We start from the raw sequence: 27,649 nt of genomic DNA on the forward strand, positions 1-27,649 counted from the left end.
GTGAGGAAGATAAAGCACAATCATGTTGGATTTTTATCATGCAAACTTTATCACTGCTTTGGGTTTTATGTAAGAGGCCATACAATTCAATTCCCATTAAAGTATATTCGAAAATTAATTGACTGAGAAATTTGATTATTGCACAAGGCTTTGCAAGAAAATCAAAAAACAATACAAATGTCATTTCAGAGGAGATTTACCGCCTTCATTAATCTCTCTGTAGCCCCCCCTCTCCCTTCTTTCTGTACTCCTCCCTTCCTCTCTACCAAACTCCCCTCCGTCAGCACAACTCTTTATTTTCTCTGACTATAACAGTGGCAATAGAGTGATGTCAGCCCGACAGTCCACTCCCTCAGAAGCAGGCTTTACCCCCCTGGCTGCCCTGCCTCTGCTACTAACCCAGTTTCAAAAGGGCAGGAAGGCCCGTCTCTGGCCCGGTGCCTGATGGGCTCCGACAGCAGTGTGTTCTGGGATTATGCCCTCTGAAAGGTGGGGGGGGCATTCCTGCAGTAGCAGCCTTTGTCACAGCACATCCACTAGTATAGCAAGACAGCTGTTCAACGCCCTCCTGGCCCCTACGGATGGCGTGAAGTGAAAGGAGCCAGGGATGACTTCCGTTTGATTGTGGTACGAGTGCAGCCTCTACCTGAGGTCACCTTAGCTTGTATATTCATACCCATCAAAGCATCAGTTCATCTCTTAGAATGCATCTCAGTCTAAATCCAAAAAGGTTCTCCCTCCGACTGGAAACCTCAACAAAAACTACAACCCTTCAATGTTAAATTACTTTTTCACTATGACTGAAATGCAGTTTCGACAGGAACATCTTCCTTTACTAACGTGATAGTTATTTAATTCTCTGACACTACTTCCCTGCTCTTAAACTGTGTCTTCATACACTGTATGTACAGCAGGAATCTCATTTCCCGTGTGCCAGTGTCCAAAATCAATCATTTAGTCTAGGCTAATAGACTACATGCGTAAATGCTTGGACAACATGAGGACACTTCCTGTTTAATTTTGCATTTAACAGAACACCTTGTCTATTTCTCAAAATATTTCATTCTGCAGCATTCAACAAATCCTGACTTTATATAAAACTAAAATAACCGTCAAAACATGTAAAAAAAAACAAACCTTTTCAAATTCAGACATAAAGGTGCATCTCTCCTCTTGGAGCTTGGAGCCCTGGGTAGTTGGTACCCCCGTTTCCACTGTGGTGCCTTTGTACTGTATATTTTTGGGTAGCGAGTACTGTAATTAGCAAGTCATCCTAATGAGGGTCTCGGTCAGAGCAGCTGGTCCAGCAGAGAGGAATGATAATGAATAGACACTTTGACACGAGCTACATAGCTGGTACACAACAGATTCAATACAGTAAACACAAATATGTACAGCCATCCCACGATGAAAAAAAACAAACAAAAGCAATAATCAGCATCTTATTGCAAGAGATATTTTAGTTGATTTTGATTAGAGTAAGTAAATTCAGCCTCTTTTGTTATTAGAATGAGTTTGCCATCGTCAGTGAGGGTTCACAGATTAGGAATCTTTCTTTGTAAAGTCGTGCAACATGTAACAGTAATGCATACTTGTATGCAGACTCTCATGTATACTTTGGGACTAGCATTTCAATATATTATCAAGATTTTTCTCAACAGCAATCAAAGCACTTGTATTGTAAAATGACATAATTCTACACCTGTTACATCACATCAAGAAAATGATGCTCAAATCGCTGTCAGCAGTATTATTCCTCAACAAGCCAGGAAAATTCAATTTTGAATCGCTGCTCTACTTGAAAGGAAACTAAAAAACTGAGACCCGCCATACAAATGTATTTATTGATTGTGTTTCTGAATGACATACAAAGTAACATGTCTGTGTTGTAACGGCCTTGTATTTTTGCTGATAAAAATAAAACTGCTCATAAATGTTCCCAAAAGAAGAAAATTCTTCCACTTTTGAGGTTTTCAATTAACAGCTCGTAAATTTATGAAATCACATTCTACAACATCCACTATATTTATCATTAGAAATCATTTGTGTAAGGCTCGGGGGTGCACAAAAGCACACAAACATAACTTGAAAGTAAGCATCAGAGTGGTAACAGAATCATTAAACACCACCAAAAGCTTGTCTGACGTTAACACAAATTACATGCAAGGCAAAGGTGACTTAAGAAAAAACACCTCAAGAGTTTTCACGCGAATGTGAAAGCGGGTCCAGTAACATGTTAGTAATGAAATACGAATCATAAACATAAGACTTTAGACAATTGTCAAACTGTTCATCTGCTCTTCCTGAAATATGAGCCAACTAGTGATTAAACTAAATTAGTAGCCATCTGTACATGTTTGGCAATAAAGTCAAGCTGATGCGCCTGATAATTTAGTTCATTCAAAAGACGACATTCAGAAAAAAGTGCAACAAAGCTTCCTTTTTGCTTGCAAGCCACTTTGACCTTGACATATACATCAGATTTTAGTCTGCCCTTCAAAGCAAAGAAATAAACAAGAGTGGAGGGCAGGACAAATTTTCACCCAAACTAGAATTCATGGGTAAACCTGACATCAATGGCAAATGACCTTTCAGTTATTTGGGGTGAAAATATGAATAAAATAGGCTCCACTCAGTCCAGGGTGGAGAGCCGAGCCGAGCGAGGGGCCGACCTGTTGCCATCATTTGTCTCTGTAAGATCCGTCCAGGTGTTTGCTTTATTTGAGCTTCTTCATTTGTTGATTTGTGTTTTGGATCTTGACATCCATCTTGTCCGCTTTATTCAGCAAGGCATCAATGGAGTTATCTTGGCTGTCAATCTCAGACTGGAGACCGAGTCCGAGGCTCTTCAGTCTGCTCAGGCCTTCAGACATCCCATCTAGATGATTCACATCGTGGTTTAGTTGTGGACTGGCTGACAAAACTAAACTTCTGGAAAAATACACTTATCCACCTAAGGATAAATTGTCTTACAAAACTGCTTTGTTTTCAAGTGCACGTTTTTTTGAGACCTTATTCTATGAAGTGTAAATGATGGAATTTATTTTTTACCTAAATTTTTGTCGATGGTCTGGTGAGCCTCCCTGAGGAGTCTGTTCTGTGGGTGTCCATTCTGTCTTACTGAGCCCTCATCTGGAGATGCAGAAGCTCCAAACCCTTTAACATAGAAATGAATGATAGAAGCCATTTGTGATGTGGCGAGGACATTTTCCTCTGACGTACACACTCTTACCTCCAGCATTTAACTTTCTTAGGTTGGGGTGACTGGCTTGGTACTCGTCTTCCTGTTCTCTGCTGCTGGACAGGGCACTCTGTAAGCTGAAAATCAGACAAGCACGGTTCAACCATTTCGTAAAGTCTGAATTTGTAGATGTTGAAGTTGTCCATACTCTTGCTTGAGTTTGATTAATTTGCTGACAGAATTATGTAGCATAATTTTTTACGTTTTTTTTAATCACATAATTGAAAAACAATCTTTAACACGATGCTCAGGCTGATGAACTAATTGATTAACAACACCATACTGAATCAAACCTGTCGCTGGGCTGGTAAGCTTTCGGCTCCTCGGGCGGTGGCTTTGTCTCTGGCTTGCCTTTGAAGTAGTTGACAAGGCCTCCCCACACACTCTTGATACTAGTAATGTGTCTCTGACTTGTCTTCAGGTTCTGATCCATGTTGTCCAACATCTTGTCTGTCCTCTTTAGTGCCTCACCCTGTCGCATCAGCTCCTAAGTAGATACGACAAAGAAAAGCAAACATGGCAGACGACGAGAATAATAATTTTATGTTAGGCTTTCAGCGACAGCGAAGTCCTTTTGCTATCAGGTTAAAACTGATGAGTATTTCTTACCTCAGCGGTTTCTACACCCATCTTCTCCGATTCATAGATGAGGCAGAGGGAACGGTAACTGCTGTCAACAGCAGATTGAGATTTATGCATCACTTCCTGTTGAAGGTACCGCTGCCTCCTCTCTGCATCGCTCAACCCACTGTCGTCAGGGTCGTCATCAAACCCCAAAGTTTTAGGCTTTACGTCTTCCTCCTCATCATCATCTGCAAATGGGTTGTGGGATTTAGGGTATGCCATCTGTGGAGCACACACAGTAATTTGACAAATTGCCAGACTTTTGGAGCACCTTAAACCGTATTTTAGGATCTTTAATTTAGCGAAGCTGTGTATTTTAAGAGCTAATTTGTCAGGAAAGATCAAACAATGACAATATCCATAAAACGGTCCAAAATGTCAAAACCGGAAGCAAACTGTCTTCTGAAAGATTTCAATACTTGATTCAGAACCTGAGGTTCACATTGTTAGCTCCGCCTTTGTACAACTTTTAAGACACGATCAAGACGATTTTCGATAATTGACAACGTCACGCCCAAAGAACATTGAATCATGGGGTGATTCAGATATTTATGTATTTAATACGTTCCACCAGCTACGTGGCGTCGACGAGCTAATCAGTCGATAGACTTGCTCACGCAAAATGAATTTAACAAACAAACCTTTGACCGTCAGGACTGTCAACGCCGCCGCTTTTTTATCAGCTGACTGCTAGCGAATTAGCCACTTCCTGTTCCGTGTGATGACGTAGCCGCTTGTTGTCCTAAAGAGGTTAACGCTGCGCACCAAAAGCGCACACTGAACTAAAGTCACGCAAAAAAGAAAAGAAAAGCAAGACGTCTCGGAATAAATCTAACAGTTATCGATAGATTGATTTATTTAACCTGCCGCTGTCATTCAATAGTCTCTGCCTGGCCTTTAATTAACTGCATTTGTAGTTGTAGGATTGTCCCTGCCCTGTTGCCGTACTGCGGCTTCGCTCGCTGCCTCTGCTCGTTTGACGTTGGGGTAAACATGTTCGTGTCGGGAGGTGGATCGAGGGGTTTTTACTTCAACACAGTCCTGTCCCTGGCGCGCTCTTTAGCGGCTCAACGTCCCGCACCAGCCGAGAAGGTGAGGAGGGCAATAAAACGACGAGAGAAAAACGCGCGAATTAGCTGCGCAAAGTAATGGCAAGCAAGAAGCTCTGCTTCCGCACAATGTTAAACGGGCGCTTGACAGCCAAGCTAACCCTGCATTGTGTTGTGGACGCGTCACTGTGGCATTATCTTCTTTTCTCCAGCAGCCTTATCTCCAGCTGTGCGGAAAGGAATTGGGTTCGCTTCTTGCGGCGCTTTTTTTAGTTTTTATTGCAGCCTCTGTAGTCAGCATTGATCACCATTGCAGTTAAACGGGTTTGCATGTTGAAGAGCGAGAGGCGCTCCTTAGACTGCTCTGTATTAACGCAAGTCAAACTGCATACATCAGATACAATAGAGAGGATCATGTGATGGCACATTCGTCAATATACTGGTAATGAATATATTGCGTCACAGAGCATGTGAGTTATCAAATGTTTACGTTTTGAGCTTCTGTCGTCAGGAGCATAAATCATCAAGATGTTACAGTCAGTGGATGCACAATGGTGGAAACAAGAAACAGGATGCAGAGTAGAAAAATATTTAACACGCAACAAAATTAGGTAGCTAAATGAAAGACCAGTGTGTTTTAAAAGTAGTTACTCAGCAGGGGTCTGATATTATTGACATTTTCCTACAGTAATTCCAAAGGTTAGATGTCGTTGCGTGTATTTATAATTAGTTGCTGCATTTTGATTGCTCTTTTCTCATTCAGGTCCAGAAACTACGATGTATGTGTCCGGTGGAAGTTCGGGGTGTGTTCACTCTGGATGTGCGTCGCAGAGATGCAGTAATTGCGCTGGCCGTGTTTCTGGTGGAATCTGGTTTGCAGGTGGGATGTGATCATAAGATATCCCGCTATGAAGCCTTTTTAATACATCACCTACATGGTCATTATTGATTGTGCAAAAGTAACTCTGCCTAACATATGCGGATGTTTGTGGTGCGTAATGATTTGCTTTACTCCGGCAGCACAAAAACATGCTTGTTTCCTACTTACTGAGCCTGTTGCGAGGGCTGCCACGGGTCCAATGGATCGAGGAGAGCTCCGGAAAGAAAGGAAAGGGTAGGAGCAATCCTTGTATACTGGGGCCTTTGGATTTCACAATGGCCTCTATTTTCTTGTTCCAGTACTGCAGTAATATTTATTGATATTCTTATTGTTTTAAAAAAAAATGAAATGCATAATAGTTTCTATTTATTTGTCCATTCCACATTTGACAGTATTCACTTTGTGATGTTTTCAGCTTTTTGTGTGTGTCAAATCTGCTGCACAATTTTCTATTTGTCATTTCTGTTCATGTCGATCTCTGCTGTTTAGAATTCCTCCCAGTTGCAGAAAACTTCAGTTTCTGTCTAGTTACTCTTCTGGCAGATGTGGCGCAGAGGGATCGAGAGTCCCGACAAGAGGTGAGACTAAGACACGGCGATAAAATAAAATATCATGATATGTTAAATTATAATCTTCTATTATTGCCATTCCAGATCTTGAACACTGTGATGGAGGTTATGCAAGCTTTACAGGAAATGTGCCAAACACCTGATAATCAAGACAAAGGTACACACACACACACACACACACTTGACACTGAAAACAAATGGTGTAATTCAAGTCCTTCAAAAAGCTTCATAGATGCTTTCGTTCCTGTAGCGTACCTGTGCAGACATATTGTCCCCAGCCTGCTCGGGATGACCCGTGCGTTTGGACGCTACAGCCACACGGATGAGGCCCTGCTGTCGAAGCTGTTCCCTAAAGACTCGCCCCAGGCGCACTACGTCACAGAAGAAACGGAAGGAGTGCGGCGAAGGTCCTTCAATGATTTTCGCTCGATCATGCCATCATCTCTGCTTACAGTGTGCCAGAGTGACAGCCTGCGCAGAAACACTGGAACAAACCTGGATCCGTCTGCGCAGGTGTGTGTGTGTGTCACACAAGTAGTGGTTCCAATATTCGCATATTTAAATTTATTTTTATTATTAATGGTTTAATTTCTTTGTTTTACAAGTAATTAGATAAATCTCTCTTGTGCCGACTTGCAGGTCTGCACAGACCCTGGGGGCCACTCGCCCTGCTCTCCCACAGCCCCAGGCCCACATTACTTTGAGGGTAAGACATAGAATGTTTTTGATTAACTTTATGGCTGCCTGTGCAAATGTGGTTTCACTTCATGGAGCCAGTCATATGTAGTCCAGCTTTATCTGACCTCTGCTCTCCTTCATGCTAGGTGCATACCTCCCAGACAGCAGCACAGTAGATCCAGACTACTATTTCTCTACGGTCAGCTCCAGCTTCTCAGTGTCTCCTCTCTTCTTGGGAGTGGGTGAAAATGAGGTGGAGGTGCCCGTTGAGCTGCTCCGACAGCTCCTTGGCATGGTAGAGCCGTTCCCACCGCCTCTGATGTCTCCATCCTGTATGCTTGCATGATATTACATCTTTACCCTGGGCTGTGCATATTTTTTATTTTACAGGTGAAGAAGTTTGTTTCAGATGCTTTTTTGAAAACACTTGACGCCACTATGACGGAAGTTGCGGAGGTAACTCTGTCATACCTGTCTGTACACAAATTGTAAGTTTTAGATTTAAAGTTGATCTACTGTGTCTTTGCTGTTTGTTATTCTGTTTTCCTTTTAAGTCAAATCCTGGAATCAACCTCTGCTATAAAGCCTTCAGTGACCCTCTCTATGTGTGTGTATTCAAAATGCTGCGGGACACATTATACTACATGAAAGGTAAAGCATCATAAATAGCCTGTTTATCGTGCATAAAGCCGCACATTCTAATCCCAGGACTGTGTGGCTTTTGAATTAAATGACGACTTTATCAAATGTTATGAACTTTTGTCTTTATTTTTCTTAGCCTTGCAGCCGGCATTTGTACGGGAAGTACACGACTTTGTGCTGGAACAGTTTAGCAGCAGTCAGTCAGAGCTGCAGAGAGTACTTCATGACACGGGGGGGTTGTCGGGGGAACAGAGCCCCCTCAGGCTTCGTTGCCAAGCCAACGCTGCCTGTGTGGACCTCATGGTGTGGGCCGTCAAAGATGAGCAAGGTAATCAATCAGTGTCAATTACAATCAATGGGATGTTGGCTTATGTGCGACGGTTGCATCAAACTTACTTCCTGTTGTTTATTTTCAGGAGCTGAGAATTTGTGCACCAAATTATCAGAGAAACTGCAGTCAAAAACGTCCAGCAAAGTCATCATTGCTCACATGCCCCTCCTCATCTGTTGCCTGCAGGTAAAAGAATAGCAAGCTAGACTTAGTTAGGGTGTTTTAGGGGCCGAACGCTCACGGCGGTCTGTTTTTCAGGGCTTGGGTCGTCTGTGTGAGAGGTTTCCAGTCGTTGCTCACTCAGCCACAACCTCTCTCAGAGATTTCTTGGTGGTTCCTTCACCTGTGCTTATAAAACTCTACAAGTATCATAGCCAGTACATCACAGGTATGCCTATTTTCTTTTTTCTAACTGTGCAAAACACAAGTGTTACTATTTGATGTATTACACAAACAAAAGTGTAACATTTCTGTAAAAATGCCCATCAGGAAGATTTTCATCCAAAATACAGCACAGATGATCAGAGCCAAAGGACAACAGTGCTGATATAACCATGTTGAATTACAGTGTTGACGTTTGAATCAGTTCAATGCACACAATTGACAGTGGACTTACGGTTACAGATTGATCTGCGTTGTCCTCTACAGTTTATGGAAATGTCATAGTTTTGCTGCTTTTTTTTATTTATTTATAAAAAGGTAACATTTTTATGGTAATAGTTGTTTTTGAATTATGATCACATTGCTTTTAATTGTGTGTATTCGTCTTTGTCTTATTATCACTACTTTTCTTTAAGGCACAGGGGAAATCAGGATAAATGTGACCAATGAGTATTCTCAGTCGACCTTCAACCTCCTGTCAGGCAGGAAAGACCAGCCGTCCATGTACGAGCAGCTCCGAGACATTTCCATCGACAACATATGCAGGTCAGACACAAACAACTGGAGCAACGGTTATTAGAAAAGAGTTTTAATCTCATATTGATTTATTTTTTCTTACACTTCATCTCTCAGGTGTCTGAAAGCTGGTCTGACCATGGACCAGGTGATTGTGGAGGCTTTTCTGGCCAGTCTTTCCAACCGTCTATATATTTCACAGGAAAATGACAAGTAAGCAGCATGTCTGGTAGGAATAAAAGCTCTGCTGTGCTATGTATATATTTTTAATCTGCAACAAAGATGAACATCCAGTCCAAAAATAAAAGTTGTCTATCTGCCAGGGAGGCCCACCTGATCCCAGATCACACCATTCGGGCACTGGGCCACATTGCTGTGGCCTTGAGAGACACTCCTAAAGTCATGGAGCACATCCTACAAATCCTTCAGCAGAAGTTCTGTCAACCGCCATCACAGCTGGACGTGCTCATCATCGACCAGCTGGGCTGCATGGTTATCACAGGAAATGTCAGTTCAAAGATGCACCAGCGACACCTTGACCCCGTTATTTCACACATTTATCACCAATATCTCGGTGGATTATTGACTGATATTTATGGACTTTGACAAAGTCATGTAGGGTGGGGGGCTCTATCTCACCACCGAATTTAATCCTGATCGGATCCAGAATGGAATCAGGAAAAAATATTACATTTTAACATTGAAAACTCAATTTACGGATTCAAAAATCAGTTAAAACACACATCACTTTTACTTTTCATGGTTGGTGTATAAAGATACCAAGAACAATTTAGGACCTTTTGATGATGATCCAGATCAACATGTGAATGGTGTAAATCCAATTAGGAGTGGAATGAGCTGCTCGGCGGAGGTCTGCGCTCCCCGAGTGCTTTTCTAGTCTTGGTAATGTTATTTGTAGTTTAAGTTGTTTGTATTTGCTCACTCACTCTCGCCCCATCTCTCTTTCTATTTGAAGCAATACATCTACCAGGAGGTGTGGAACCTGTTCCAGCAGATCAGTGTGAAAGCCAGCTCAGTGGTCTACTCGGCTACCAAAGATTACAGAGATCAAGGCTACAGGTCAGCATCTGATGGCATGCTGGTCACACAGCAGTACTGTCTGAGACGCAAAAAATGTACAAACCTGTCGACCAGACATGACGTGTAGCGTCACACGGGCATTTTACGGGAAAGGTCAAATGCTGTAGAAGAAGGAAATGTAGTCAGAAGAAGGTGGAAATGTATTTCTCTTGATTGGGATTTTCTTGTTTTGTTATAGCCGATGAATCAAATCCTTTCTTTCCCCTCCCAGACACTGCTCTCTGGCAGTGATCAACGCTTTGGCCAACATTGCCGCCAACCTGCAGGGGGAGCAGCTGGAAGACGAACTGATGGTGAACCTCTTAGAGCTGTTTGTCCAATTGGGCCTCGAAGGAAAGAGAGCCAGTGAGAGGGCCTCTGACAAGGGACCAGCGCTGAAGGTGCGTCCCTTAAATGCAACACATAAGCATGAAACATGAAACGCACGGGAAGAATGTTGGTGATTAGTTAAAACTCTTTATTTCCCATAGTCATCCAGTAGCGCTGGAAATCTCGGAGTCCTAATTCCAGTAATTGCTGTGGTGAGTATTTGTGCACCAATTGCTCGTCTTTGGATAATGCTGCCCACCTACGCAGTGAAATGATCTACGTGTGTGAATCTGAGTGGTTAGTTAGCATTTAACTCGACTAGCAAATATTGACCTGCTTGCTGCAGCATGTCCGTGTCACCAGATCACTGCTCAATGATGTTACTATCGTACAACCTAGATGTTCTTAAATGTGCTGCATTAATAATGTGAATGTTTCTTTCAGTGTATTCAGATATGCTGAAAAATACAGTGAAGTAATAATTAAATGTAATTTATTGCTATTGGGATTTTTGAACGTTTTTGTTCAGAGCGCTCCCTTATAAATCGTAATATAGAGACCCCCCCCCCATCCTGACATACACATTCAGAGTCATTACTTGATGCATGCAGATTTGTACTAACAACACTAAGAGCGCTGTAGCTTATTCTCTTTTAGTAGGAGAGGAACAGGGAACGTTTACAGATCACTTTAGCTGTTTGGTCAACTTTAGCTCTGTAAAGGATTGGACACCCGGCCCATGAACACAAGGCAATCTGTGCGGTGCTCGTAGATCAGGAAGAGGAAGGGCCGGTCCACGGTGAAGCGGATCTGAGAGGAGAGGGGCATGAAGCCCACTTGGGTCAGCGCAGCAGCCTCTGTCCCCTCCTCGTTCACAGTGATGGTTCCCTGGTGCTTCAACTGGGGAGGGAGATTAGAGGAGCTACATTAGAAATAGCTTAGAGTGATTATTGTTTTGAAGTTAATAAGGTTTCCTTGCAAATGACGGAATAACCGAAACACCTTATTTTATGTCCTTGCTTGGCCATCTCGTGGTAGAAACAGGATTCAGTTTTACTCACCCGATTCATGACGACTTTTTCAGAAGTCATTTCAGAGAAATCTCCTCTCTCCTGGAACAAATCAGTGAGGCCCATCTCCTTCAGATTTTCAATCAAGTTGTAGTTCTGCTCCAGCTTGAAGCGAGGGATCACCACTTCTCGGGTCCTGGGGAGTGGCATCCAAAAACCGGTCATTGGACTTCTTTAAAATCAACTCTAAAGGAGCTCCCCATTGAAGAACTTTAGAACGTATTATTATTTATATTTAGTTTTAGTTTTTTGGGCTGCTGACCTGTTTGTCATATTTTTGAGCCACTTGTTGACGACGGTGGGAGAGATGTCCTGCTCCAGGGTCCTCATGCCAGTGATCTTTCTCGGCAGAGCAATGAGCATGCTAATTTGTCCCGTGTACGGGAGCTGAAAATAAGAAGAGGTATTTGGTTATCAATCAGCAACGTAGCTATAAATAGTGTAAATCCCACATCAGTGCGAGGGTATACTCACCTGTAAGATGTCACAGTCTAACTCGTGGTCTGCAGCAGCCAGATAGTTCCCCTTGTTGGTCATCATGGGCACTCTGACATTTGTCCTTTCATTAACTCTGAAGTTGCGATAGTAAGTCATGTCTTTGGGGAATTTCTGTTCCCATGTTCCTGGTCATGAAAACAAATGAGCTCTGGATTATATATTCCGAGATTATCTGATGTTAGGTGGAGGACAGCGCGCCTCTGTCTGCACTCACCTTTGAAGTACAGGTAGTTGAGCAGCATCAACGTCGTATCTGGGTTGACACTGTTAAGAGGATCCCTGATCAGCCCTTTGGTCAGCTTTAGGATGCGACGGTTGGCTTTGTCCAAAAAGTTAGCGTCCCTGAAGTCCACCGACTGCGGCTCTGCGAAATAGTACGCCTTCGTCTCCGTGCGGAACGCGTCTTTCACAGGCACGTCTTTCTTTACGTAGACATCGTTCACAGAGCGCAGAGTGTAACCGAAGTTCCTCCTGAAGAGCCTGTGTGTCAACTTCCTGAAGAGCTTGTGCACGGTGTCGTTGTTGTAGTGATGGCTGGCATTGACGAACTCGGCGAATCCCAAAGCCCCGTAGATCTGATCACGGGTTCCCGGACCTGCTCCCAAAGACATCATGCCCATAGCGATGGAGATCCCAGCAGGCGCCAACAGGATGTTGTCGGTCTGGTTGACGTCGTTACGCAGACTTCGATAGAGGTTGAAACCGAAATGGGCGTTGACAATGTTGATGCGTTGAAGGCGAGTGCGTCCGTGGAACAGCTGCAGAAGTCTGGCACGGCGAATCTTTGGGTCAGAGGGTGCAGCGAAGATGTCGATATCTGGCGCTGGTGTGGCAATCTCATCTATCTCGTCCCCTTCACTGAAAGATATCACAGGTGCTGTCGAGCACTTCAAATGGTTCACAGGTAAATAAGTAACCAGGAGTAAAAAGAGTTCATACTCACACGTAGTCGTCGCTGCCTGCAGCCAGGATCTTATCGAAATCAATATAATCTTCATCCTCAAAGCCATCAAAAATAAGGTCATTAGTAACCGTGTTTTCTTTGTGGAACTCCAAGGGTATGTTCTCAATATCCACTGCCCCCTCTTCAAGACCTCTGGGGTCTGGGTTAGAGTCACTGAAGTGTGAGCTGAGGTCCTTGATCCCGGCCAGGGATGGACTGGCCAGAATACAGGCCACGTAAATGACAGCGATGACCCACATCCTGCAGGCCAAAGAAGAAGGAATGGGTGGATGTAGCAAAGCATCATACGATTCCAGCAGAAGGATTTATACTAATCAATAGGTCAATAAAGAAATCGGTAGTCTTCACCGACTGAAAATAGAATACCTTTATTTAAAGTTGACTAAACAGCAGTGCTGGTCTGTAGATTGTCTTACCTTCCCTGTGTGCTGGCAGGAAGTGTTGTTTTGCATCTGTTTGTGGGACTAAGAGCAGAAAATTGAATACAAAAGTGAACTTTGATGTGGGCTCCTCCTGAACAAATAGACCAGATCAAACAGAACTAAAAGTTCAGTGACTGACTCAAATCTTTAACTCTTCACAAGTCAGCTCATCTACTCAGAAGATTTTGTGTTAATTCACTATTTAAGGATGAGCAGTGAGAAAGGAATTATTTTGCAACACATTTTATGTGTTTGTTTTTATTTGTTGTGCGACATAACTCATAAGATTTGCTCCCCCCCCATTCTTTTGTGTAGCTTTTAACAGAATTTGATCAATTTTGCAATGCAGTTTCATTGTCTTTGCATTTTCTACCCTATTTCTCGCTATTTTTCCTCACTCACAGTTGACCCGCCGGCTTCCACCAATCAAAGAGGCCAAGCCCCGTCTCCAGAAGCTGTTCAGGGACTTCTGGTTGTACTCTGTGGTCATGGGCTTCGCTGTGGAAGGATCGGGTGAGCAAGGACTTCAGCAATAGGACGTGTTTGATGGACAGTCCGTGTCACATCAAGCTGGAGCTGATATTTAAATGATTCCTCAACGATTTTATTTTTAGGGCAATAGTTTCCACAAACAAACCAAAATTTTCCCAGGTTAATGCGGATGTTCTAGAACTTGGCTATGACCTGTATGGATAATAGATTTCCTTCCAGGGCTTTGGCCAGATGAGTGGTATGAAGGTGTTTGTGAGATTGCCACCAAATCTCCTCTCCTCACATTTCCGAGTGGAGAACCTCTTCGCTCTGAACTGCAGTACAACTCCGCCCTGAAGAACGATACAGTCACGCCGGTATAGCGTTCCCAGTCTACAGTTTTGTTTTGCAGTAATGTAGTTAATAAGCCGAAAACAGAAACACGAGCGTATCTGATAAATTCTCCTTTTCTGTCATTCAGGCTGAATTGAATGAGTTGCGGGCAACTATAAGCAACCTCCTCGACCCGCCTCCCGAAGTTTCTGCCCTCATCAACAAGCTAGACTTTGCCATGTGCACATACCTGCTGTCAGTCTACAGACTAGAATATATGAGGTCAGCTCAATTACACTTACATTTCTGGCTTACACCATTAGGTTTTCTTTTTCCCATTCTGTCATGACTGTTAAACTTTGTAATCAATATCTCTCTTGTGCTCTTCCAGAATGCTGCGGTCCAACGATCCTGACAGGTTCCAGGTCATGTTTCGATACTTTGAAGACAAAGCCATCCAGAAAGACAAGTCTGGTGAGAGCTTCTCAGATGTTTGGGCATCCCTTTACTCATCTTCTGTCATTTATTTTCTCAAATTCTCATGATTTATCGCCACAGGAATGATGCAGTGCATTATTTGTGTTGGAGATAAGGTGTTTGATGTCTTCCTCCAGATGATGGCTGAAAAGGTAGCTAGTGTAGTTTCTTTAAAAAATAATAATAATAATTTCAAAAACCTTGATTGTTTATCTTATTTTTCAGTGAATATTATTCTAAATATATTTCTGATTTTTTAGCCTAAGACCAAAGAGCATGAAGAGGAATTGGAGCGCCATGCCCAATTTTTACTTGTCAACTTCAATCACACGCATAAGAGGATCCGTAGAGTGGCAGACAAATACCTCTCTGGTTTAGCTGAGTCGTGAGTGTAAACGGCTCAAGAAATGTGTCTGCCAACATTCTCGTGTCATAATACAGTAGCAGTGTGAATCCTAGATTTGAAATGTTTCACCTCTACCAGATTCCCTCATCTGCTCTGGAGCGGCCGTGTGCTGAAGACCATGTTGGACATCTTGCAGACACTCTCTCTCTCACTAAGTGCTGTAAGTGTCAGTGTAGAACTCGTGAACATAACACCGATGCAGCGTTTAGACATTGTTTGGACAGCGTTGGAGTTTAGATTTGTGCAACAATAGGGGTTTCAGTTTTGAAAAATGTTTTCTGTGTTGATTCAGGACATCCATAAGGACCAGCCATACTATGACATTCCTGACACCCCTTACAGCATCACTGTCCCTGACACCTATGAGGCCCGAGAGGTGAGCGTCAACTGTAATTACACGTATCACCTCTAGAGGGCAGCACAGTGTTGTTGTTAAAGCCATTTGAGGCCTCGACAGCAGGTCATCTTGAATTGGTCCATGGTTTAAATAGCCTCCTACATTTTTTGGTGATAGATAGCTGTGTGTATCTTTTCTGTTTCTACTTAGTCTCAAGATATAGTGCAAGGATGCATTTTATTGACATTGTTTACTAGTATTAAATAAATAACCAGATCCTGGTATTCCATTTCTCTTTGTAGAGCATAGTGAAGGACTTTGCTGCCCGCTGTGGAGAGATCCTCAAAGAGGCGATGAAGTGGGCCCCTTCAGTCACAAAATCCCACCTACAGGTGATTTTATTTACAGGGACAGGTCGATTTACGACCGCACTGCTCTGTTGTTTATTTTTGTCTGTTTACCACATTTCTTTTTAACGACATACCGGAAAGTGAGCGACCGAATCGAGTGTACGACCGTTTCTGACATCCCACCCACGATGTCTACCAAGAGGAAATTGTCTCTTTCTGCTCCTCATTTAGAGAATCATGCATAATATACTAACCGTAATTTAACATGGGCCGATTTACGACAAAACACTCGGAACCAATTGTGGTCGTAAGTCGACGATGTACTTTTATGTTTCAGCAGAGTGGAGATACGTTACCTCTTCTTACATTAGTAAGATGAACCACAACACACTGTCAGATAAATCATAACGTAACTTTGGTGAAATTCAGCTGTTGTACCTCAAATAGCGTCTTGGGATCCTTGTTGAGTCGCTGCACTCTTCTTTCTCTTTTTTTTCTCCGTTTTAGTTTTTGTCTATTTTACTCTGACTCGCCTGTGTGTTGCACCTCCTACAGGAGTACTTGAACAAGCACCAGAACTGGCTGTCAGGACTGTCGCAGCACACCGGCCTGGCCATGGCCACAGAGAGCATCCTGCACTTCGCCGGCTACAACAGGCAGAGCACAACACTAGGCGTGAGTTCACAGGCAAACCTTTCCAACAGCTTATTGTTGCTTAGAGACACACCGTCAAACACCACAACAGCCTTTTTGGCCTTTAATATATCTTTTTTTTTTGTAGCACTGAGAATGCCTCAAGCCTTTAATTACATTCTTTGAACATTTATCTGATGCTCATTAATATTTGTCCTGCATTAATGACTTCTAAGTTAACAAATGTAAGATTTAGCCACTTTGACAGTCTTTGTTGACACGCAGCACATACAGTACATGTGTCATTCTGTATGTATACTATAGCGCTAAACATTTGGGATCTAATTGTTTACAGTGCGTTTGTCTTGTGTGTGCTTACCCGTCCATGCTGTGTGTTCTGTGCTTGCCTTCTGCTCTTTCTGTCTTTTTCATTTGCTCCATTTGTTGTATTTTGTCTTTATTAAACTGCACCGAACTGCCTACGTGGTTGCTTGGCTGGTTTACCGATTTGCTGGCTACCTGGTTACTTACCTGCTATGGACGGGTGGATTGAATGACTGGTTGCCCATTTGACTAACTGGTAATACTGGTGCTATCCTCTACCCTGTGGCCAACCACAGGCTGCTTTCCCTCAGGTTGGTTTGAGCATTGAACGCGCAGAGAACGGTTTCATTACACCATCAGTATAGTCAGCAGTGCTACAGCCCAGATGCACAACTAGCTTGTTGTTCTGTTGCCTTATGTAAACCATAAACTGTGTTTTTCACAAGACCACCCAGCTGATAGAGATCCCAGCATGTGTGAAGAAGGACTACTCCAACTTCATGGCGTCACTGAATCTGCGTAATCGCTACACAGGAGAGGTGATTGTTAATTAAACGGCAACGAGGAGGCTTTCTGAGACTTTCTGAGACTTTCTGAGACTTTCTGCCGATAGTATGATTCATCAATTCCCCGTCCTGCCCAGGTGGCTGGTATGATCCAGTTCTCGCAGGCGACTCACAGCCAGTCCGACCTCACCGAGCTGATGACCCATCAGATGACTGCTGCTCTGGACAGTAAAGACCCAGAGGCCTTCACCCAATCCATGTTCAAGATGGCCGCCCTTCTCATAACCATGAAAAGTGAGCAGCTATGCATCATCTGAATATATATTTATTGTCTTTCAGAAATGGTGGCTGTTGTTGTTGCTGACATTCATTTATGGTCACTGCATGTTTTCAGACTGCGATCCTCTGCTCCTGCACCATCTTTGTTGGTCTCCTCTTAAGATGTTTACAGAACACGGCATGGAAACCACCATCGCCTGCTGGGAATGGCTCCTGGCTGCACACAACGGCGTTGAAGTGCCGGTATGCGTATCTGCAAATCAGAGGAATAGTTTACTAAATGAATGCATTTCTTGGTGAGCGATATATCGCAGAACAGATTCATTCTCCGCTTCTCTTTTTCGCATCCCTAGTTATTGCGTGAGATGGCAGGAGCGTGGCAGATGACGGTGGAGCTGAAGATGGGTTTGTTTTCGGAGACTAAGGTCGAGGTCGGCCCTCTGGCTGTCTCAGAGGAGAGTCAACCTGCACCCTGTCCGCCGGACGTCATCCCCCACTTCCTCTGGATAGAGGTCAGGGGCACACAGACGTGAACACAAACCAACAATAATAGTGTTAACTTCAGTATCCACTTCAATCTATGGGGCTGTGACGCTCCCCCAAAGGGACATGTTATTTTTCAAATCTCTTCATTGTGAATGTATATGTCCCTTTTTCATTCATGAAATCCATTTTATCTAACTACTTTGGAGTTGCAGATTCTCCTCATTCCTTCTTTGTGTTCCTCAGTTTCTGGTGCAGAGGTTTGAGATTGCTAAGTACAGCAGCGCTGACCAGGTGGAGATTTTCACTGCCATTTTGCAGCGATCTCTGTCTCTGAGTGTTGGAGGGCCCAAAAGCAGCCTGAACCGACACGTTGCTGCCATTGGACCAAGATTCAGGTGGCGTGTCCCAACATTAAATTAATTGTTTTTAATATGAAATGTTGTAGTGATAATTTTAAAACAATAAACACTTTTTTTTAAAACTTTTTTTCAGACTGCTGACTCTGGGTCTGACCCTCCTGCATGCTGATGTTGTGACAAATGCCACCATAAGGAATGTGCTCAGAGAGAAGATCTATTCCACGGCTTTTGACTATTTCAGGTTTTTGGCCAAGAAGAAAACTTGCTTACTTAATTCCATTAACTCGGGGGCCACATTAACTCGGGGGCCACAATGGGTTCTAAAATTGTACAGAGGGGCCGGGCCTGGAACAGATGGATGTTTGTGTGAGCTAATATAAATGACATATAAAATCCATTACATGAAATGATTTGGCCTTTTACAGGTAGCAGTACAGGGAAAAGGAAAAATGAATGAGGTCTAATTATAGTGAAATTTAATTTAATGATATAATTTGGGCAAGTTTGGCGGGCCGGATTATAAATCCCAACGGGCCGTAGTTTGCCCATGCCTGCACTGACTTCTTTACTTTCTTTCTTTGTTTAGCGTCACTCCCAAATTTCCCACTCAGACTGATAAGAGACTGAGAGAAGACATCAGTATAATAATCAAGTTCTACGCCAGTCTGCAGTCTGACAAGAAGTATCTGGCTGCCAGCCAGCTGGTTCCTCCAGGTACGGCTTTCATACGGAGGTTTCCTGAGAACAGAATTGGGGACTTCACACAGCTTGGCAGGTCATCTGTGTATTCATCATTTCTGACAGGAATCTTATAATCTGTTAACTCGAGCTGTGAATGTGAACTCTGCAGGAAAGTTATTTGATATTTTACCGTTAACCAAACACATCTGCTGGATATACTGTCTTTTTTCTGAAGGTGAAGGTAGTCAGAACTGTGGATTGAGTCCAAAAGATAAACTGAAATATGATTATTTTCAAAATTTCAGATGCTCCTGATAAATTTAAAATTATTCATGGGATGGGTGGACAATGTTTCTTTCTGTGTAGATCCCCAGGACATGTCAGTGAACAGCCTGTCTGTAATGACGGTGGCAGATAGTCGCAGCAATCTGGATGCAGCTGTTGGCCAGAGGCAGCAGGCGGCCCAGGGATGGATCAACACCTACCCGCTGTCCTCTGGGATGTCTACCATATCCAAGAAATCAGGTAAAACACGCTCGAGATATCAAATGTGGATGAACTCGTCTGCTTGAAGCCGCTCTTCATTTATTTCTGCTATCCTCTTTCAGGATTATCTAAAAAAAGCAACCGAGGATCTCAGCTGCACAAGTACTATATGAAACGCAGAACTCTTTTACTGGCTTTACTGGTATTATTATTTTCTTGACCTTCAGAAAATGTCATCAAAGTGTTTCATTTCAACATTTTTTTTTTGACACTTTAGCATCCAGTAATGATGAATGTGCGTCTGTTTCTTGTGCGTCTCTCTCTCTCTCTAGGCCAGTGAGATTGAGAGGCTGACCATATGGTACAACCCGCTGTCCACTCAGGAGCTCGCTATAGCTACAGAGCAATCGGTGGAGACCAGCATCGCTAACTGGAGGTCCAAATACATCAGTCTGACAGAGAAGCAGTGGAAGGACAATATCAACCTGGCTTGGAGTATCGCGCCTTACCTTGCCCTGCAACTTCCTGCGAGGTGCACAGAGAAACAAACATATAATTATCTGATATATAGTGATAGAATTGTCATTTCATTCTCACTGCAATAGATAGCCTTGTGCAGGAAGTTATGTATACGGGGTTTTAAAACTTCACACATGAGCTTGTTTAATTTTGTTCAATGTTTTGCTGAGCCAGTGCTTTGAATGTTGCCCGTACTCCAACACACACTTGTGACCACATCTCACACTACTTCAAGCTCAATGAAAATCACTGCAACGTTTCAGTTTAATTGGCTGTAATGCCTCTTTCTTATCGTGTTTCATGTTGTGATCTTAATCCATTAATAATACAATATATACGAACGTATACAGCGGCAGTGTTTTGAACAGACTGTTATCAATAGGACTTCTCCAGTTTAAAATTCTGTTTTTTTTTTTTTTTTCCAGATTTAAAAACACAGAGGCCATTGTCTCCGAGGTGACGCGGCTGGTGCGGATGGATCCAGCTGCCGTGTGTGATGTTCCAGAAGCGGTCAAGGTGAGGCCCCCCTCCTGCCCAATACAAATTATTGTCTTTCCATTCTGTTTTTATATTTTACATGACTGACTCTGAAGATCTAGAGTGATTTAAATATTTCCTCGGCCTAATTTTGTATTTAATTGAGGATTCATCTGTGCTCTTTTTTCCTTAATAGGCAGGAATCTGCAGCGTTTGGCAGAAAATGCTGAGGTTGCCTTGATTCCTCTTCACTCATTTTCAAAGCATTTTAAAATTATGACAGAAAGAAAGAAAATATTTTGGCTTGTGAATTTTGAAGTTTCCATTGCTTAATGTTTAGTTGCCACAAAAGTTGTACAAATGGAAAAAGTGTTCTGTTTTCTGTCAAGTGGCCACATTATTTTCTCAGCTGGGAAGCATTGCTGCCCTTAATGAGTCCTAGTTCCCTCCAGCGTCTTCTGGTCCTCTTCGTTTAATCGTGCATGACTGAGCTCTTAATGAGCCTTATATGTGTCTGAAAAAGAAGCAGGGAAGCACAGCACTGCTTCCCCTGAAGGCCATCATAATCGAGTGGAAAATTCTCCCTGACACCTTCCAGTCACTTTAGCGACTACAAACACAGCTTCCTCTTGGGGCCAGTTAGTACTTTGAGACTTTGCTGCCATATTTAACTAAGAGGAATGGGCCATTTGATTCAGGCTGATAGAATCGTATAGGATCTAAGTTGGGTACGGTAACTGTCTTCTGTTTTTTGTTTCCCTGCAGTTCCTGGTGACGTGGCACACGATCGATGCTGACTCTCCAGAGCTGAGTCACATCCTTTGCTGGGCACCAGCAGATCCTCCAACTGGGCTCTCCTACTTCTCCTCATTGTACCCTCCTCACCCACTCACTGCCCAGTACGGGGTCAAAGTGCTCCGTTCCTTTCCTCCTGTACGGTCATATTTATGCCACGTACATTTGTTTTTCCTCCTTGTGAAAGAAAATTCACGTTATTTTTTCAGGGTGGATTATAAAATTACAATTTCTGCTCAGTTTGAAAAAAAGGAGGCAAAGTCGTAATTGCCTGAAATTACTGAAAGAATACAGCAAACGAGGAACTTTCACCTGTGGTGTTAAAGAAAACAACATTATAAATGCCTAATGTTTAAATAAAAGAAAAGATTCACAACTCGGATGTTAAATTAAAAGGACGCTTACTTTCTTCAAATAAGAGTAAATTTAAAAAAAAACTTTATTAAAAATAGCATAAAAGGAAATAAAGTAACTAAACCAAAGCTTATAATTTAAGATTTACAAATGTCAGCACATCTGAGGGGAGCGCTGAAATCTTTGCAGTGTCCCTTTAGTGGGGAACAAACTCTCAGTAGGAGCTGAAGTGTCAGACACAGCCAGAGACTGTCAGTGAAGACTACATTCATCATGATACAGGGTTGTAATTGAATATTGATGTGCTGTGAGCAAGGTGATTCATATACGTAAACATACCACCATGCCAAAACAGAGTATAAAAGGTTCAAGATTTTATGCGACCCCAAAAGCAAATTCTGCCTTTTTATTTATCACAGCCACTAAAAAAAAACAAAAAAGAAAAAGTCTAGTCTCCCACATTAAAGTCAAGACTCAACAGCATCACACCTTTAGGTCAATATTTTCTGTTCCCTCTGGAATGGATTTGGATGTCCTGTGATCTATTATTCAGACTTAATGAATGATTTTTTTTTACACTATTTCTAGGATGCCATTCTGTTTTACATCCCTCAGATCGTCCAAGCGCTTCGCTATGACAAGGTTAGTGTCAGAATTCATGACTAAGGGAAGGAATTTGGAGCACACATATCTTCATTATTATTATTATGAAATCTGTCATCATCTTTCTCTTTTCCGACAAACCGGAACAGATGGGTTACGTGAGAAAGTACATCCTGTGGGCCGCTCAAAAGTCTCAACTTTTGGCTCATCAGTTCATCTGGAACATGAAGACCAACATATTCCTGTGCGAGGAGGGAAGCCAGAAAGACCGTGAGATGTCGCTCGTCGCGTTCTGTTTGTGAAGCAGCACCTGAAGGAACAGCGGTAGGATAGTGTGCTCGTTTCTCTGTGCAGCTGACATAGGTGAGCTGTTGGAGGAGATGGTGGAGGAGATCACCGGCTCTCTCTCCGGCCCTGCTAAAGATTTCTACCAGAGAGAATTTGAATTCTTCAACAAGATCACCAACGTATCGGCCACTATCAAGTACGAGTTCATCGTTTCGGCTTTGGTTTTAGCATGCAGCGTCTTTTCCTCAAACCTCAGTGGTCCTCTGGGCCCCTTGATTGCTGTAACGTCACTCTGATTGTGCACCGGTCTGGAAGACGGTGTGTGTGCTGCACAGCTGATTGCATGTTTACCCGAGTGTACACTCTGCAGCTGATGAGTCATCATCTAACAGTCCCCATTATGTCTGGCTCTTGCACAGTGTTTTGCCACCCTATACCCTCGAGGCAAAATTCCCATCAGCCCTCATTATAGCACTAATTGCAGCTGTCAAGGGTAGCACTTTAAATGCTCTGGGTCCTTGTCTCTATTACTTTCCACCCCACTAATTCCCCTCTGTGACTTACAGCAGGGACAACTGTCACCGTGGTCTGATGTTGTTCAGGGGATACCCATGCACAATATTCCCAGTAAACGCAATCACAGAGGTGCAGAATCTCTTTATGTTCAAATTGTTTTTGTTTGTCTTCATCAGGCCTTTTCCCAAAGGGGAGGAGAGGAAGAGGGCCTGTCTGGAAGCCTTGTCGCAGATCAAAGTCCAACCGGGCTGCTATCTTCCCAGTAACCCAGAGGCCATAGTTTTGGATATAGACTACAAGTCTGGGAACCCCATGCAGAGGTGGATTTCAGTTTTCTACACTTGTAACCGCCAAGAGAAATCAATTCACAAACACCATTTCAGGTTACTCTTTGTGTGTCTGATTAGTGCTGCCAAAGCTCCCTACCTGGCAAAGTTCAAAGTTAAACGGTGTGGAGTCTGTGAACTGGAAAAAGAAGGTATCACTGATGTTGAACGCACCTAAATGATATTCTCAAGCTGTCATGTTTAGATGGTGTAACGTGACATCCTCCCCTCAGGCCTGCTGTGTCGCTCAGATTCAGTAGATGACAAGAATGAAGAGGAAGTGAAGAGGATCTGCTGGCAGGCAGCCATTTTTAAAGTTGGAGATGACTGCAGACAGGTCTCGGTTTCTCCTTCCATTGCTTCTACCAAACTCTCCTATGAATTCATATCTTCTTTCCAGTCGATGTCATCATATTTGCGTTTCCATTTCTACCTCGTTCTACAGGACATGTTGGCTCTTCAGATCATCAGCCTGTTTAAAAACATTTTCCAGCTGGTGGGCCTGGATCTCTACGTGTTTCCATACAGGGTGGTGGCCACAGCTCCCGGAGTAAGTTCACGCCAAACTATTCATCTAATTCATGTCTCAACAGGATTCTCTGAAAGTTCAAGGCCTGCTTTCCACTGTTATGATGACACCTGCCATGAAAATTCTCGCTCCATCACAGTGTGGCGTCATCGAGTGCATTCCGGACTGCAAGTCTCGGGACCAGCTGGGCCGACAGACGGACTTTGGGATGTACGACTACTTCAGGAACCAGTATGGAGATGAATCCACTCTGGCGTTCCAAAAGGTAAATGCGTAACGTGTCCGCCTTGTGCAGCTCTCATGCTCACCTGGTTCGCACCATATTTCTCACCATGCATGCACATCAAACATTTTAATTTGGTAGTCTCTCCTTTCAGGCGCGGTACAACTTCATCCGCAGTATGGCGGCTTACAGCTTGCTGCTCTTCATGCTGCAGATAAAAGACAGACACAATGGTAACATCATGCTGGACAGCCAGGGGCACCTCATCCACATCGGTGTGTATCTTGTTCGTTTATGAAGTGGAATCAATGCTCTTGTGAATTTAAGGTCATTCCAGATTTAACAGTGTTCAAACTGAGTTAAGTATTTTTTTTCCTTTATTATCTTCCAACAACTCTTTAAGACTCTGCCTGCATAAGCTGTACATTTATTGCATTGTCAACGATCTTGACAATGGTTCATGTCGAGCTGACTTGAGAATTTCATTAACACGGTTAAAACCGAATGGCTACGTGGGAGAGAGGATGATCTTTTCAAAAATCTGAAAAAATAACTTCCTCTACTAAACTTTTGAAAATATTTTGTACAAAATTCTCAAACCGCATCCAAACTTTGAGCAATATCATCAATGTGACCCTCTGGCACCGAAGCCTCCGAGTGATTATGTGATCAGCCATGTTTGTGAAACGGCCTGAAAGAAAAGTTTTCTTCTGATTTCAATAAACCTTTTTAGGGCTGGATCTGGTTTTGGGGAAGAATTACGATTATTAGATTTAGCAGCTGATCCAAACATGTTGTAATCATGATGTGGTTTTTTTCTCGTTCTTTGTGAGATTGGGCCTTTTATTAACATTTTACCAATATCATGACAACTAAAGGACTTTTTCCTTCCTTTTTGACTACTAAAGATCATATGTTAAGATAATATACACACACAGTACATTGATTCAAAAAAATCAAGTGTTTTGTCCATAGATTCAAGTGAATCTGATTTGAAAGTGTAGATATATAAAGTGCTTGTTGTGTAAATAATTCAAGTTTGGTTTAATGTTTCTGTTTAACTGATGTTTGTTTTGGTTTCTTTCAATGGCGATGCATCTCTGATAGACTAAGATTTCTTTTACGAGGCTGGTCTGATGAAGCCTGGAAAGCAGCGATGCACAACGTTCACTCAGAAATCCTGATCTGTGCTGTTTGTGTTTCCAGACTTCGGATTCATATTTGAAAATTCTCCTGGCGGGAACCTCGGCTGGGAGCCGGACATCAAGCTGACCGATGAGATGGTGATGATCATGGGCGGGAAGATGGAGGCGACACCGTTCAAATGGTTCATGGAGATGTGTGTGAGGGGATACCTGGCAGTCCGGTGAGCATGCGCCCAAGCAGATGTTCGACGCTCCATGAAAATGGCCGCTAAACTAACAACTAAAAAATATGTCTGTCTTGTTTATCAGGCCCTACATGGATGGAGTGGTCTCCTTGGTTACGCTCATGCTTGACACTGGGCTGCCCTGCTTCAGAGGACAGACCATCAAGTTGCTCAAGTGAGTGCATGTGTCTGTATGTGTCCTCTGAGGCAACAAGCGCTTTGATTGTAATTTGCTGTGTCGCTTTGACTCTTTTTCCACATTTAGGCAGCGGTTCAATCCTGGTTTGAGTGAGAAAGATGCAGCTTCCTTCATCATCAAAATTATCCAGAACTGCTTCCTAAGCAACAGGTCAGTACCAAAAATAAAAATAAAAAAGCACTTCAACTTCTTTGTAATGTCTTTCTACAAAACTCGCATGTGTGTTTTCTGTCTTACAGGAGTAGAACCTATGACATCATCCAGTATTACCAGAATCAGATCCCATACTAGACTTCTAGGCATACTGGCCGATGTACGATGCGTGAGGTTGCGTGTTCGACTTCGTAGATGTTCGACTGTGGCTCCATATTTGCGTTGATATCGGTGGATGTCGTTCTTTGTGTTTGCTCTTGCTGTTCAGTTCCCCTCGCACCATTTTCTCTTTTACTTAATTTCTTCTTCTTTGTTGACATCTTTGTTGTTATTATTGGCCGTTATGAAAATATTGCTCGAGCATCTTGGCTCCTGAGCGCTGAGAGAAAAGGCTTTACAATCTGCATGCTCAGTAGCTATTTAATCAGACTCGTGATGTTGGTGACTGTGGCTCTTTTAACCGTCTGATTTTACTCCAAGCAGCTGAAATAGACCGGTTCTGACCAATGTGGCCTATTCTGTCACTTTGTACTTGACTGTACTACTGTGCTCCTCTTCTAATGGATTAGTCCGATTTGTTTGACCTTGTAGCATGGTACTCATTTTGTAATCAACGTTAGTGATTGATTGTAAAAGACGTGGGCTACTTTGTATTTTGGGGTATTTGTAGGTATATCTGGGAAGACACTGCACACGGGTTCGGGGAAACGGTGGGGCTTAGTATGATTTTTTTTTTTGCATAGCCAACGGTAGAAGGAAGTTGTTGAATATTTGTAAAAAAGATGTTCTATTGTTTATAAAACAAGGTAAGACAGCTTGAATGTCGAGCGCTGCATGAAGGAACGTGGTAGCTACCATGCAGCCTGTGTCCTACGTGGCTTTTGGTCAGACTTATTTTAGTAATCCAAAGTGCTGTGCCTCATAGCTTAAGCCTCTGTGTGATGTTACTGACTGTAAAGATAATATATCTCTTTATATATTTATATTCATTACCCATTTCTGTCTTTTCTATCTTCATGCCTTTTGAAAGAAAATCAACAAGACATGAATCAAATAAAAATCTGTAAACGTCATTAAATCATCATTTTCCCGGTGGTTTCTCTTTAACACTATTAAAACGACCATGTCATTCTTATTGAACACTCATATTTGACTGTAATCTAAATACCTGCTTCAGGGCAGTACATTGGAGCCAAAGGTTTCTTTTTGGGTAACTTCTTTGTCACTCACACTTATCAGCTAGAGGCTGATTGAATGAAAGGGGGCTGTTTGGCCTTGGGGGAGGTGGGGTTGAGTGCCGTTTCTTTTTCTTTTCTACTCTTATGTAAAGAATGAGGCTTCTGGACTAAAACACTTTGAAGAGGAAAGCATCGCCCAATCTTAAATGCTTAGTTTTGATCAGCTTCAGCATTAATTAATTATGTTTTCACATTATAATAAGAATGAAATGGACAAAGAAGAATAGCACTAATCAGAGCTCAAACCTCTGACGGTTACCTTTAATTCAATCATGTCTTATCAAAAACCACACTGGAAGGCCTGTAGCCGTAATCATTTGGCATTTGGCTTGTACTTATGGATCCCATTAGTTTCTGATCATGATCCACCTTCTTGTGAAATACACGTCTCTATCAGGTTAGAAAAGGCCTGCCAGCAAACTCGTGTATGGTAATATCCCATCCAGTGTGTGTATATTGTACTTAATACTGACATCCACCAGGGGGCAGCAGATGACCCCTCTAAACGTGTTTATTATTATAGTGTGCAGGTTGTCGTTGATTCCAAAAATGCATTACGAGTGTGAAAGTGAATCAAAAGCAAGTATTCCAGGTCGTGAAGCCAGCAGCGACACCTGAAGCAGACCTCTGACATCACAGCTGTCAATCTGAGTCCCA

The 27,649-nt window shown here is 42.8% G+C and overlaps 3 protein-coding genes across 4 annotated transcripts; 1 reads left to right on the top strand and 2 right to left on the bottom strand.

The window, feature by feature from the left end:
• Positions 1–1,818: 1,818 nt before the first annotated feature.
• snap29 (synaptosome associated protein 29) lies at positions 1,819–4,551 on the bottom strand. Its single transcript, XM_068738434.1, has 6 exons — positions 4,507–4,551; positions 3,851–4,087; positions 3,535–3,728; positions 3,233–3,318; positions 3,052–3,156; positions 1,819–2,878 (listed from the first exon to the last, which is right to left on the bottom strand). Exons 2-6 carry the CDS (start codon positions 4,085–4,087, stop codon positions 2,718–2,720), a joined length of 783 nt encoding a protein of 260 aa, XP_068594535.1. The 5' UTR covers positions 4,507–4,551; the 3' UTR covers positions 1,819–2,717.
• A 1,129-nt stretch (positions 4,552–5,680) lies between these two features.
• On the top strand, positions 5,681–26,843 carry pi4kab (phosphatidylinositol 4-kinase, catalytic, alpha b). Of its 2 annotated transcripts, XM_068760601.1 has the most exons (54): positions 5,681–5,794; positions 5,935–6,028; positions 6,284–6,372; positions 6,448–6,520; positions 6,614–6,876; positions 7,003–7,069; positions 7,188–7,336; positions 7,432–7,497; positions 7,596–7,692; positions 7,820–8,011; positions 8,100–8,200; positions 8,273–8,402; positions 8,812–8,941; positions 9,029–9,124; positions 9,235–9,418; positions 9,888–9,991; positions 10,224–10,392; positions 10,483–10,533; positions 13,680–13,788; positions 13,987–14,123; positions 14,228–14,361; positions 14,471–14,553; positions 14,638–14,708; positions 14,817–14,941; positions 15,041–15,122; positions 15,255–15,338; positions 15,602–15,691; positions 16,205–16,324; positions 16,903–16,917; positions 17,053–17,145; positions 17,250–17,406; positions 17,507–17,634; positions 17,745–17,903; positions 18,121–18,272; positions 18,370–18,477; positions 18,823–18,950; positions 19,284–19,442; positions 19,526–19,605; positions 19,736–19,935; positions 20,348–20,438; positions 21,165–21,332; positions 22,137–22,190; positions 22,301–22,421; positions 22,506–22,635; positions 23,132–23,275; positions 23,363–23,433; positions 23,515–23,618; positions 23,727–23,831; positions 23,950–24,075; positions 24,188–24,308; positions 25,240–25,399; positions 25,488–25,577; positions 25,668–25,751; positions 25,841–26,843. In XM_068760601.1, exons 1-54 carry the CDS (start codon positions 5,696–5,698, stop codon positions 25,890–25,892), a joined length of 6,189 nt encoding a protein of 2,062 aa, XP_068616702.1. In that variant the 5' UTR covers positions 5,681–5,695; the 3' UTR covers positions 25,893–26,843. The 2 variants fall into 2 exon arrangements, with proteins under 2 accessions (XP_068616702.1, XP_068616700.1); XM_068760599.1 differs by lacking the exon at positions 16,903–16,917.
• On the bottom strand, positions 11,030–13,092 carry serpind1 (serpin peptidase inhibitor, clade D (heparin cofactor), member 1). The gene is made up of 6 exons (XM_068738584.1): positions 12,833–13,092; positions 12,104–12,747; positions 11,866–12,014; positions 11,654–11,778; positions 11,383–11,527; positions 11,030–11,221 (listed from the first exon to the last, which is right to left on the bottom strand). The coding sequence occupies exons 1-6, from the start codon at positions 13,090–13,092 to the stop codon at positions 11,030–11,032; spliced, it is 1,515 nt and encodes a 504-aa protein (XP_068594685.1).
• Positions 26,844–27,649: the final 806 nt, after the last annotated feature.

The sequence above is a fragment of the Brachionichthys hirsutus genome, chromosome 4, assembly GCF_040956055.1.
Source record: "Brachionichthys hirsutus isolate HB-005 chromosome 4, CSIRO-AGI_Bhir_v1, whole genome shotgun sequence".
Classification (NCBI taxonomy): Eukaryota; Metazoa; Chordata; class Actinopteri; order Lophiiformes; family Brachionichthyidae; genus Brachionichthys; species Brachionichthys hirsutus.

What these genes read in the sequence shown, in the direction of transcription:
- serpind1 (XM_068738584.1), bottom strand. Translation starts at nt 13,092, where the DNA reads ATGTGGGTCATCGCTGTCATTTACGTGGCCTGTATTCTGGCCAGTCCA. An exon ending in CAACTACCTGTACTTCAAAG is followed by an intron (nt 12,015 to 12,103) that starts GTGAGTGCAGAC and finishes TTTCATGACCAG; the next exon opens with GAACATGGGAACAGAAATTC. An exon ending in AAAAAGTCGTCATGAATCGG is followed by an intron (nt 11,222 to 11,382) that starts GTGAGTAAAACT and finishes CTCCCTCCCCAG; the next exon opens with TTGAAGCACCAGGGAACCAT.
- snap29 (XM_068738434.1), bottom strand. Translation starts at nt 4,087, where the DNA reads ATGGCATACCCTAAATCCCACAACCCATTTGCAGATGATGATGAGGAG. An exon ending in GCTTACCAGCCCAGCGACAG is followed by an intron (nt 3,319 to 3,534) that starts GTTTGATTCAGT and finishes TCTGATTTTCAG; the next exon opens with CTTACAGAGTGCCCTGTCCA. An exon ending in AAGAAAGTTAAATGCTGGAG is followed by an intron (nt 3,157 to 3,232) that starts GTAAGAGTGTGT and finishes TCTATGTTAAAG; the next exon opens with GGTTTGGAGCTTCTGCATCT.
- pi4kab (XM_068760601.1), top strand. Translation starts at nt 5,696, where the DNA reads ATGTGTCCGGTGGAAGTTCGGGGTGTGTTCACTCTGGATGTGCGTCGC. An exon ending in ATGTTCCAGAAGCGGTCAAG is followed by an intron (nt 20,439 to 21,164) that starts GTGAGGCCCCCC and finishes GTTTCCCTGCAG; the next exon opens with TTCCTGGTGACGTGGCACAC. An exon ending in TTGGAGATGACTGCAGACAG is followed by an intron (nt 23,619 to 23,726) that starts GTCTCGGTTTCT and finishes CTCGTTCTACAG; the next exon opens with GACATGTTGGCTCTTCAGAT.